This window comes from Stegodyphus dumicola, chromosome X1 (assembly GCF_044657685.1).
Source record: "Stegodyphus dumicola isolate Sdum_Otavi_A_Nest chromosome X1, ASM4465768v1".
NCBI lineage: Eukaryota > Metazoa > Arthropoda > Arachnida > Araneae > Eresidae > Stegodyphus > Stegodyphus dumicola.
This window is the reverse complement of record NC_140780.1, coordinates 256,743,263-256,756,497: the sequence shown is the minus strand read 5'-3', so window position 1 is coordinate 256,756,497 and position 13,235 is coordinate 256,743,263. Positions and strand designations below refer to the sequence as shown.

The 13,235-nt window shown below is 35.2% G+C and overlaps 1 protein-coding gene across 3 annotated transcripts in view; it reads right to left on the bottom strand.

The window, feature by feature from the left end:
* rdgC (retinal degeneration C) overlaps positions 1-13,235 on the bottom strand; it is a 288,353-nt gene that overhangs the window by 61,688 nt on the left and 213,430 nt on the right. For all 3 annotated transcript variants that reach the window (XM_085807574.1, XM_085807576.1, XM_085807575.1), the window contains one exon: positions 1,828-2,013. In XM_085807574.1, coding sequence (XP_085663700.1) covers positions 1,828-2,013 — 186 coding nt within the window. The remainder of the gene's footprint in view (positions 1-1,827; positions 2,014-13,235) is intronic.

Below are 13,235 nucleotides of genomic sequence, written 5' to 3'. Positions count from 1 at the left end.
AGTAATTTCAGACAATTTCAAACTATGGGCCATTTCTAAGACTTAGTACCGTGGGTTATACAGTTTCCACTTTCAGATCAGATAAGGGTATCAGAGCATCAAAAAAGACAAATACATCAGCAACACGCTGATTTTACGATGCACCTCAAATCATTTGAGTGTCAGCAAAAATGTGTTTATTTATAACTTGTCTTCGAACAAATAATACATATCTCATGATCTAGCTCACAGAATTAATCTAACTCATTGATCAATCTCACTGAATCAATCACTAAATTAATGAAAAGATCAAGTATCTTCTAGTTCTGATGTTGGAACTCACGTTAGGTTGTACAGGAAAAATGAATTATTATCACTTTCTTATTCAAAAGCTGCTAAGTTGACAGTCATTTGAAACAATCTTAACATATAAACTGCAGTTTCTCTGCCCAGCATTCTTCCTCGTCTCGCTTTTTTTTTTTTTTTAAATTTTTTTATTTGTAGTTAATGATAAGGAATAAATTTTAGCTCTGTTATTCAATTCATTACATTATTCTTCACTCAGATGAAAAGCTTTTTGTTTCACATAATCACCGCTAAGTCTTCTTTCTTTTTCAGTTTACTCTGATTAAAATAACTTTACAAATATAATTATAAAATGCTCGATTCTCTGTCAGAGAAAAAACTATTCAATAATAGGTAACTTTCCAATCCAAAGAAATTAAAGTAACTATGAAAAGCTTTGAGTTTACATTATTTTCATCCTTTTACCAATATATTGAAAATATTAAGCAAACTGTTCCTTTAATATTTAGCAAAAATTCCTTTCCGTTATTAATAATGAAGTTTAAATTTTTTGCCTTGTAAGGTTTATCCTACGTTTTTATAACAGTTAATTTTTAGTTAAAGTTACGTTCCTGTCCATTCGTAATTTGAGCTTACAACTTCTGGCCAGAACGTATTTTCAAAATCGCAGTTAAATGCAAATGAGGAGGAGAAGTATTTAACTTTAAAGTTCTACTGACTTCGTTAGACAGCCAGATATTCTGAGCAGCCCGCGTTCGCCTTTTAGGCTACTCTTTCTCTTAAGCTATTATTACGCTCGGCCGTACTTTAGACCCTTTATAGTTTCGCCGTTAGTTGGCGTTAAGGGGCCAACTCTCTTAGAATCTTGATAGCTATGGCATTATCTTTTTAGTTACGTTTAGTTGAGTTTTACTTCTTAGTATTCCTGAGTTCAAGCCCAAGTGGAGTCTTTATTGTAAACTCCAAGAAGCAGTCGCCTGTTAAATTTATTTTGAATAATATAGGGTATTTAACCCTTCTTGAATTCTGCTCTCTGTTCACGGAGCTAAGCGATTATTCGCTTACCGATTTTTAAGTTTCCTCATTTTCAGCTTTAACTTAAAGGCAGGAATCTTACAGCCTGAACTACAAACATGAGAACAAGAAATGATCATAATCGGTCCAAAATGGGGAGGGGGTAACAAGCTACCAAGAAAGTTTATAATTCTACCATATGGCTATATTATTTTTATTTCATATCATTTCTACAATTTTCAAAAGTAGAGTTCTATTCAGTAATAGCACTAATTTTTTTCGCACCATTCTGTCATGAAATTTATTTCTTAAAACTATGCGTGGCTTCTTACTCAAAACATTTACAACTTGACTCCCTCAATAATTTTAGGTGTCCCAGCGAAATCATTATCGGATTTTGGAATATCTGTTTTAAATAGTCTGTTATTACCATTTCAATTTATTCATCCTTTTTTTCGGGTTTAGCATAAATATGAGTTTATAATTATAATACAAGATGACTTGGATTCGAAATAAGTTAAACTTTACCTTATTATCATGTGCATACTCGTATCCATCTGATTTACACTGATGAGATCTTACCAGCATTTCTAACTGGTGCCTTTCTAAGAATGAACGAGTTACTTCTGGTCCAAAGAAACAGCCACCTCCTCGATAGCCGTTATGGCAGCATCCTGGTTGAGGTCGGGGATCACTCCACAGAAGATCAACTATCTAAAAATACATTACTGATTGAAGGCATCGTTTCGCATTGAAAACGTTTTTGTGGAAAGAAAGGTTTTTCTGAAGATAAAGAAATTAGATTTAATATAAAGCAGAGTCTAATAATTTTGATCATCTTGAATCTAAAAGAAATGCAGTGAAGTTTCGTTATACAGAATGTTTGCAACTAAGTGGCTTTTAATTGGTTAAGCATAGATCCATGGTCCCAGTTTAAGAAAATAATAAAGAAAGGCTTTCTAAGAGTTTCGGTCGTGTGACATCTTCTATTAGTAAATATTCATAGAGTTACAATTTTTATGCGGGACCTTATACGCAGAATGTTTCAGTTAGTAAGTTAGCATTTATTTTACTACAGGTTTTGAAAAGTCCATACTATGCAGCGCTACAGTTAAAAACTATCCGAACTTCATGACTTAAGCCTCTTTCACACGAAAAAAGGAATAAAGGTTGTATAAAACTAATTTCATTAAATAAACATAACAAATTTTAACATTTATACAAATGGTAATTTCAAACCCTGCTTCTAAATTTATGTCTTTGTAATGTAAAACTTTGTAACTTTGTAATGTTTGTAAACTCTTATAATTTTACATTAGAAAACTTAATATACACATCTGCCGTCCAAAGATATTTTTCTACAATCCTAAAACATTTTAATTACCTCCAATTTTGAGCCTTTGAACTTATGCGCAAAAAGTTCTTAGATTTTTAAGTCTTCCATTAAAAATATTATTTTTTTACCTACTGAGACTTATTTCCTTAAGAGTTCCGAATGAAAATTCTAATTTCGGATATTCTTATTACAAGAGGTCATGTGACGAAAAGTACTATAATCTGAAAATTACTATAATCTAACTTACCTTATTTGATTTATTTCTTAAACTGGAGTTCTATGTCAGCAATTTATCATTCAAGATACAGTCAGTCACAAAATCCTTTTGAAACTCCTTGTATATTAAAAAGGCAATTCTTAGCATCTACCTCGTTTTTCGCACTTATCATGCGATTAAGATTATGTAACTTCTCTGACTATATGGAATTAATTTACTGAACTACACTCATAATCACGCTCGTTTTCAAGCTCGCTTATCGAAGCTACTTTTAAATCTCTTTAAATAAGAAAATTCGGAAGAAAGATGAAAGTAAAAAATTGTGAAATAAGTACAGTTTTCCCTGTTCGAAGAGATCTGAAATTCGTTGGCAAGAAAGATTACAGTAGGCTGTTATAATATGCTTAAAAGTTATATTTACTGAATTTTTAAAATTGGGTAAAATTGAATTCCATAAATATGATTGGTATTAATTTAATATCTTTTTGAAAACATTACTATCACAGAACAACCTTACGGCAGGGTAAGTAACTGGAGCAGGACCGCCCCCCTGGCAATTCTGCTGTATGGTCATTCAGGGTCCTCTCCCTACTGCCACAAACGATGGCAGCCAGCAGCCCGGCCATGTACTCCTGTCAGCCAGGAAAATTAAAGAAATTAAGCTAACACTTAAAGCCACCGGAAAACCGAAGCATGGGGGCCGAGTAACACAAACGTTAGTAAAAAGAAACCAAGGAAATCTCAAAAAGTTACATTATCAATAGATTGCAAAGCTAATCTTTTCACATACAAACATACAAAAGGGATAGAAAGAGAGGAACTAAAAATAATTAAAGTAATAAAATGTTTTTAATAAGAACAAAATTAATAATAAGGAAAATTAAACACATAACATCAAAAACACCAAATAACAGCGTAAGACGCCATTGAACAAAAACTCATCAGGACAATAGAAATAGCACAGCACACTCTCGGGTTTTATTATATACAATAACATAGTCAAATGCAAACTTCAGGACAATCAAAGAGTCTAATTAATAAAAAGCATAAAACCATTAAAAATCAATTATTTACAATTCTCAATAAAATACAAACTTCAAGACAATCAAAGAGTAAAATGAATAAAATACAAAGTCATATTAAAATTAATTAACCTTACGGCAGGATTTCAGATTGTGCATCTTCGAAGAATTACTATCCGTCCATGCATCAGCTTGCGCGTAATAATTCGAAAAGCTGCACACAACCACGCTAACATATGAAAAATGTGACAGCAGGTTTAAGGAAATGTCATTACTTTTATCTCGGGAAAAATAACTTTAAATCATTCTTTTAGATGAAAGATGGCTAACCAGCGACCCGCCTTTTAAGATTTTGCAGTCCGCTGTGGAAGTTACGAAATTTGTAATTTGATATCTTCTATTGAAACAGCAAAAATTAAGAAGTCCATTATGAGTCTTCCGAGTAAAAACAATATGGATTGCCATAGTAGATATCAAGCTCACTGCAGCTTCTGAATGGTCGAATCGCGGCTTCTAATTAGTCGGAAAATCAACAATAACAAGGCTGGAGCGATCACACAAAACACTAACGGTTTAGTACCTTCAGTACAGTAAACTATTAGAAAATTGTTGATGTAAACAGACAATATAGTAAACAGTGGAGGGAAAAGTACTGTTTTGTTATTTAAAACTCCAATTTGATGTATTTAAGTTTTCGAGAAACTGTCGCCGTATTTAAAAAATACAATCTGAAAAGATATCAAGAAACAAAACATAGCGGTTATATGATATTGCAGAAAGGAATAAAAGAATCGAAGCTGACATAATTTAAGTCGCAATTAAAAGCTCAAGAAAGAATGACATTCAAATGAAATTGTAGAAATATGCATGAATTAATTCGAGGTTTCAAATAATTCTCCTTGGCATTTGACGAAAATTCAGACATTTCGGACACAGCTCATTTTACAGTATTCATTCGTGTAATAAATGAATGATTTAAAGTAACCGAAGAAATGTTAAATCTGATCAGTTTGAAGGATACTACAAAAGGAAAAGGTATTTTTCAGGCTGTCAAAAACTTTCTATACAGAAACAAGTTACTTCTGGAGTATCAACTGATGGCACAGTAACTATAATTGGCAAAGGTAAGGGGACTATAAAATTACTAATAAATAAATTATAATCAAGCAACATTAAAAATCGAGCATTTAATTGTTATCCATTGTTTGATCCATCAACAAAATTTATACTTTCAAGTATTATTGAGGAATCGTGTTATGCAAGTGATCATTGAAACAGTAAATTATATTCGATTACACACACTTTTGCATCCACAGTATAAAGAATTTCTAAGATGCTGAACATGGTGAGGTTATATATTTCAGTCATGTTAGATGGTTAAATCACTCAAAATGCTTACAACGATTTTTTGAGTTAAGCCAAGAAACTGATTTGTTTATGAATGAGATGAAACAATCAGTGCCAGAATTAAGCAATGGTGAGTGGTTGTTCGATTTTTGCTTTTTGGTGGAAATAGTAGGAAAACTAAATCAATTTAATATATCTTTACAAGGAAAAGACAATTTAATAATTGATGTTTTTAAGCAGATCAAAGCATTTCAGAAGAAAATATTGCTATGTGAATCGCAATTAAAAAAGGAATAAAAATTAATATTTCCATTACTGAAAGAATTTAAAAATTCGGAATGATTCTAAATATGCAATATAAATAAAAAAAATTAAAACTGCTTTTGACCGTCAATAAAGCAATTTAGGCAAATACGATAAAATATTTAAAATATATATAGCTCCATTCCAAGTAGACATCGAGTCGGCTTCATAAAATCTCCAAATGGAACTACATGATTTACAGTGCAATGACGAAATGAAAAGTGCTTTTAGAAAAGCAGAATCAAAAATTGATTTTTGTAGCACTTATATAAAAAAAGAAAAAAATTTTTAATTTGCTAAATCTGGAACAGAAAGTTGTGAAGGCTTTTGGAACATTTTACGCTTGCGAATCTTTTTTTTTAGCCCAAAGGGCGTTAGCCCAGAAGGGCTATTAATTTCTTTTTGGCATTTTGCGTTAGTTCACTATAAACGTCGGTCCGCTTTTCAAATTGTTGCTACCAAATATTAGAGCCTAGTGTTATATCGCCAGAAATTAAATAAAGATTCTGCATAAATGTATGTATATTTCTCGCATTGTGATAAAACATAGGTACCTAGAGCTATCAAATTTTGAATAATGTAATCTTCCACTGAATATAGGCATCTGGAAGATCGAATTTAGAATTTGAAATTTTTATTATCGATTTCATATTTTATAACACTTTAAGGAATTTTTTTGTTAACAAACTCAACGATTTCTATGCGACAAATGGCAATATTGTACGAAAAAATTTTTTTTTTTATCTCCAGCGCGCGAGATTGTATCGGAAATTCTAAAGATATGCTCATGCGATATTGTTTTTGAATTGAATTTTATGGTTTAAGTGCGAAGAACATGATATTTAATAAATAAAGGTAACACATAAAACGTTAAAAAACGCCGCTTTATGGAACTTATATTATTGGCGTCCTTAACTAAAGAAAATCTGTAACATCAATTACGATGAGCAAATACAAGTACTGAGATCGACTTGAAAAAAGAAGTGAAAGAAAAAGGAATAGAAACAAATATCGCATTGATTATAGCAAATGTAATATTCGATTGTTTTATTTATTATTATTTTTTTGTGTATTGTCAAAAATGTTTAACGGTTCCATTGCTAATTTATGAACAATAATAACAACTATAGCAAGAATGTAATCTACTTTAAATTTCCTCCTCAAAAGTTTGACACACACAAATATATATATATATGGTATCAGTTAGTTCTACACAGCCACCAGAGAGCCTCATCTGTGCGCAGACAGAGGGAGAGCGAGATGAAAGACAAGATGTTGATTTCCACACGAAGGTGGTCACAAAGAACTTTGTTATGATAACGAAGGCGAGTAGGCGCCGAGTTGTTATTTAAATACTAAAAGTGACGCAGAACTGTATTTGTACCTAACAAGCACGAGAACGTGCAACGGTACTGTTATTCAATTCAAATCTGTAACTTTTCTTTTAATATTTCACTAAATATTTTGTGGTGTGGAAATGTTATTTACTTAAAGATATCATCTTCAACTCCCCACCTACAGAAAATCTGAGAGCTCTGGGCCGGGATCCGACCAACAAACAAGCAAGGTAAATTATAGTTTTGCATTAATTTATTACTATAATTATGATCATGTTGAATAATATCATAAAGCAAGATTTAAAAACAATCGCGGACGAATTAGGCCTAACAGTGCCGGCTGAAACGAAAGTAATCGAATTCAAAACTATCATTGAGAATGCTAGTATTGTAAGGATCTTAAGTTTTACTAACGTTTATTTTATTTTAAATCTTTACTATCACTTCTTATTTTCTACTTCCGGCCAGAATTATAAGCGTGAAGGAGTTTATGCAAAGTTGTCTGGCGAACGCCAAGTATTTAAGTGTGGCCTTTTTGCCAAGCAGAAGAGAGGAAGCAGTGAGTTCGAAGCAGGCCGCTTACCTTAGAAGTTACGCAGTTGCTATTTGCCTTCCAGGCCAGAGGTTTTAATCCTCTTGATAAATTAAACGTATTGTAGTGTTCACAGTCTCTGTGCTACATACGCTTCCTGTTATTATAAGGCCAATCTTATTCTAAAGTTAAATTAGAGTTTAGTTTTATTTTGATATCTTTTACGTTAGACCCCGAGTGGAGGGTCATTGTATTCCGAAGTACGGAAGTCATTGTATATAAAGAAAAATAAAGGGTTTTGTATACCCTTCGTCTGTATCCTGTCTACTTACTACAATGAGTGAACATAGCTTTAGTAAGCTCTCTGTTCTAGTCAGGTCATTGTATGTTTCCGAAGAAGGTAAGAAGAAACATTGAACCTGAAAGTGGCGCCCGACGAAGAATAACCATGGCCGAGTTTCAGGAAGAACCTGTGCTGCCTGCAGAAACGGCTCAGAATCCAGAAATGCCAGCTGCCGCCCTGGAAGGATTTGGGTACATCGTCCAGACCATGCGCGCTTCGATGAAACCAGAAGCGTCATTTAATAGAAACTCACCGGTAACCAGTTTTTTGGAAAAATTGGATGACCACTTCATGCTCTACCCCGTGCACGAGTTTCAAAAAGTTACCTTAGCTACCAGCGCTTTGAGGGGCCAAGCGCTTAACTGGTTCAAATGTATCGGCAGAAGTCTCTTGGGTCAAGCAGGAAGTCCCACCTATACTTACGAAAATTTCAAGACTGCCCTACTAAAAGCCTTCCCTGTTGTAAGGGATCGTGCGAAATTAGAAACAGAACTTTTCAGTATATATCAACAAAGAATGGAAAACCTCTCGAGTTTTATTTTAAGAAAAATTCACGTTTTCAAGCTCTTGTATGGAAACCGTCCGGATCCTGAAATAATTCAAGTGATTTTGCCGAGGTTACTACCCCAAGTGCAAGACTTTATTGAATTACGAAATCCGACTACACTGGAAAAGTTATTTGAGCTAGCAATGCAGTTTGAAAGTAGAAGAACGGCGGACGTCGAAAGAAGACGCCAATATCAACAGCGAAACCAATTTGGTACGCCAAGACTACAGCAAACTCAAGCACATGGCTACGGAGAAAAAGCGAATCAGTGGGCAAGGAAACCCGAGCATTCAAAAACAGCCGGCGAACGTCGACAGTTCAATAGCAACCCAGGAAAAAAGTCTCAAGGCCAGTGGAGAAAGAAGGAAAGCACCGAAAGGAAAAATAATTTAAACTAAAACGGATTTCTGCTGACGAGAGGGTGCGGAAATCCGAAGGCCACGAAAACCTTTCTTCCTACAAGTTAAATACAGTAATGGTGAAAAATTTAACTCTTCCGAAGATTGAAGTCTTGGTAAATAATATCCCGGCCACCGCACTCCTGGATATCGGCGCGCAGTGTTCCTGTGTGGCGGAAGTCTTTTTTAGAAAGTATTTTCGCAAATACCGCATATATAACGCGGATAATACAACAGTATTAGCGGCGCAAGGAGAACAATGTAAGTGCGTAGGTAAAGTACCTTTGTACATCCGTATCAAGGACGAACAAGTAAAGGTGATGTTTTTTATAGTAAAGAATTTGCAAGCAAATTTAATCCTAGGAATAGACTTTCTTTCAGACGCACAAGCTACACTGGATTTTAATGCAGCGTCCCTTAAGCTGACGATGAAACCAGTGCGTGTAGAAAAGGTTGAACCGCCAAGGTTAAATCTTGACCACCTGCCTAATGACGAGCAAGATAGAATCCGACAAGTGGTAAGTGAATTTGCTTCCTTATTTACTGATATTCCAGGATTTACTCAGGTTACTAACCACAGTATTGACACCGGAGATGCATTGCCGGTTCGTCAAAAACCATACCGGTATGATAAGAATAAGGAAAAAATTATAGAATGGCATATTACCGATATGCTACGTAAAAAGATCATAACGCCTATCTCAAGTAGTTATGCTAGTCCGGTGGTTTTATGTAAGAAAAATAATGATTATCCTTTGGAGCATCCAAAAAGGTGGAGATTCGCTATTGATTACCGTAAATTAAATTCCATAACGAAATATCCGGTATATCCGTTACCGATCATAGAAGAAATTTTAAGGAACATAAAATCAACCAAATTTATGACGACTTTAGACTTAACAAATGGTTATTTTCAAATAGGGGTCAGGCCTGAGGACGTGCCTAAGACTGCTTTTATAACCAAGTCTGGCACTTATGCATTTTTGCGAATGCCGTTTGGCCTTTCAGGCGCCCCAGCAACATTTCAGCGATGCATGGACATTGTGTTAAGACCTGTTCTTGGAAAGTCCACATTTATCTATTTAGATGATATCATTATTACTAGTGGTAATCTCGACCAACATATACAGGATTTAAGACAGGTGTTTTCTTTATTAAATGAGGCCGGTCTAAAAGTTAATGTTGAAAAGTGCAAATTTGCAGCCCCTGAATTAAAATATTTAGGTTACAAAATATCGCAAAAAGGGATCGAGACAGATGAATCAAAAATAATCGCTGTACAAAAGTATCCGACTCCAAACACGGCAAAGAAGCTCTCTTCTTTTCTAGGACTTTGTTCATATTATAGGTCCTTTATAAAAGATTTTGCGGCTATCGCTGAGCCATTGTTAAAATTAAAAAGGAAAAAGGCAAGATTCTCGTGGACTGCCGAAGCCAATAGTGCTTTCGAAAAATTAAAACAAGCATTAACGCAAGCCCCTGTGTTGAAATTTCCTGAAAAGGATGAAAATTTAGAAATTTCAGCGGATGCTTCGGATTATGCGGTAGGAGCGGTACTTTCGCAAAATCAGCAGCCCGTGGCATTTTTTAGCCGAACTTTAAATCAAACACAAAGAAACTATTCCGCGACCGAGAGAGAGGCACTTGCAGTTCTGTTAGCAGTGCAAAAGTTCCGAGTCTATTTTGGAAAGGCGCCGATAACAGTATATTCTGATCATGCGGCGGTAACTAGATTGTACTCAGGGAAAAATTTATCCCCAAGGTTAATAAGATGGGCACTCAAGCTGCAAGAATATAATCTGGTAATCAAGCATACCCCCGGAAAGGAAAATATCGTAGCAGATGCCCTATCACGAATTAAATTAGACGAACAGGGTAATACCGTAAAAGTTGCAACGCTGACAGCGTGTACAATAAATTCCCGAGAAACTGTAATAACCGAACTGGGTAAGGATCCTGAGTTTGGAAGTATTTATGAGTATTTGAAGGATCCTGAAAATTTTAGCCACCAAGATATTGTGGCGATAAGAAATAGGGCGGCCCATTACGAACTAATAGATGGTCTATTATTCTACACAAAAACTACGAATTCCAACAACGAATTTCGACCTGTTATCCCAGCTAGTCTTAGATTAAATATCCTGCAAGAGCTCCATGACAGCCCTTTAGCTTCTCATGCTGGTATTCGAAAAACTATCCAACGCGTACGCGAGGCAGTCTTCTTTCCTGAACTGCAAAAGTTAACAAGGGCGTATGTCCAGTCCTGCCCAACATGTCAAGCCGTTAATTATATTAATTTCCGCCCGGCCGGGTTTCTAAATAGTATTAAATCCGAATTTCCAAATGAAATAATCGGCATCGATTTATTGGGCCCTTTCCCAAAAAGTCAGTTAAATAAAAATCGCTATCTCCTTGTTATGGTTGATCATTTTAGTAAATGGACCGAAATTGTTCCCTTAAAACGAGCCTCCGCGAAATTAGTTACTGATTCTATTTTAAATAAATATATTTTAAAATACGGGGCGCCCCTAAAAGTTATATCGGATAATGGTCCTCAATTTGTAAGTAATATATTTGAAGACATGTGTCAAAAACTGGGCATACGTCATTTAAAAATGGTCCCGTATCGGCCGCAATCAAATATAGCGGAACGGGTCAACAGAAATATAGTGAAAATTATCCGTAGTTATGTTAAAAATTTTCATAAAAGCTGGGATAACTATGTCAATGAATTTGCTTTCGCCCTTAGGACCGCAAAACATGATACAACGGACAAAACTCCTGCTGAGTTATTTCTAGGCAGAAAGGTTATAACACCGTTAGATAAACTATTTTATGTGCAACAAAGAGCCCCAGAATTTAAAATGGGTGATATAGAAAAACTAATAAAAGAAGCAAAAAAGAATACGGAAGTAGCACAAAGAAAACAGAAGTTATACTATGATCTGAAACGACGGGGAGTAACTTATAAAGTAGGGCATGAAGTTTTAAAAATTAAGCATTCACTTTCTTCAGCACCAGAAGATAAAACTGCCAAATTTTTTCCACGCTTTGAAGGACCATATGTTATAGAAAAAATAACTCACGCTGTTGTAGTGTTAAAGGCAAGAAATGGTGAAACCTGTTCCGCAAATATGGATCAAATTAAACCCTACTTCGATCGTAATAAAATGAAAATCTTTTCAGATCTTTTGCAGGATCCGGTACGGCAGACACCGCAGGTACAAGTTCCAGAGGTGGGAAAACGACAAGTACAAGGGCAAGCCAATGAGAGACAGAAGCAAGTGAAAAGAAAATTGCCCCGCGGAAAAACTGAAGGTAAAAAGAAAAACAAGCCGTTCCACCGTCCAGAAAACAGAGTTCACGAACATTCCCAGAATGAAGAAGGGAGAAGGACGACGTATGTGGAAAGGACCGGGAGAAAGGACGGCAACTATAACCCGGCTGTGAAACGGAAGATTGACTCATCCGACAGAACTCTCCGCAGCAAAAGTCGCCGAACTGCGGAAGGGCCATCAGCGGCGGAGGAAAAAGTACAAGAAAAATTTGAACGGCCAACAACGAGGTCCAAGCAGGATCACGACAGAAGTTTCCCGGTTCCACCAAGACCAGCTGCCTTCAAACGGCCAAGACCACAAGCAGAGGACAGAAGGAAGATGTTCAAGGGTGGCCGTAGTGGTGAAAAACGGAAGCTTCCAGAGGAAAGCACTGAAGGGCGAGCCCGTACAAGAAGGAGGATCAACCAAGCTACTATCAGCTATACCTTTAAAGACTGGGCCCAGAAAAGGATGTCTGAATATTACAAAGATAAGTAAAATTTTATGTTACTTTACAAACTTAAGTTAATCTTTCATTCTTACTGCAAGTGGCAGATTTCAAGAAGTTTTACCTCATGCGAGGTCTACCTTTATCGCCAAAAGGGCGAGAAATGAGTTGTGACCGATTTTCTTATTATGTTTTTCAATTACTCGCGCGTAAAACTAAAGTTGATGTATAATAGCGTTGTGTAAAGACTTAAATATTGTAAAAAGTTATTGTATAAATTTTATTTAAAACATTCTAGCAAGAAAGAAATTTTAGTCTGAAAGACTTTTTGAAATGTAGTATTATTTCAATGTAGAAAGAATTGGCACTTGCTTTCAAAAGAATAGAAGTTAACAATGTACTACTAATGTATGTTTTCAAATGTGTAAAATTAACGGCATGTTGATATGTTCTTGTATACATGTGAACTGTTATTTTGAATGTTAAGAAATACCGTGATATGGTAAAAGTGAAAGTAATGTTAAAAATTTGTTATTCGTGTGACTGTAAAGATTAAATCATGACGAATATATGTTAAAGGTTGAATGATGTAGTTAGGCTCTCTGACGCTACACTTTAGAGTTAGCCACTTTCAGAATAGTACCTCAGGGTCTAGAGTTGAAATTAGGGTGTGTTAAGAGGTCTCGTATGTTGAATTTTAACACGTTAGTGTTTTGATTGTAGGAGGAAGTGTGGCACACGTAGACAGAAACACATTCGTGGTTGGTGTTCTTTTACAACACATGTCAG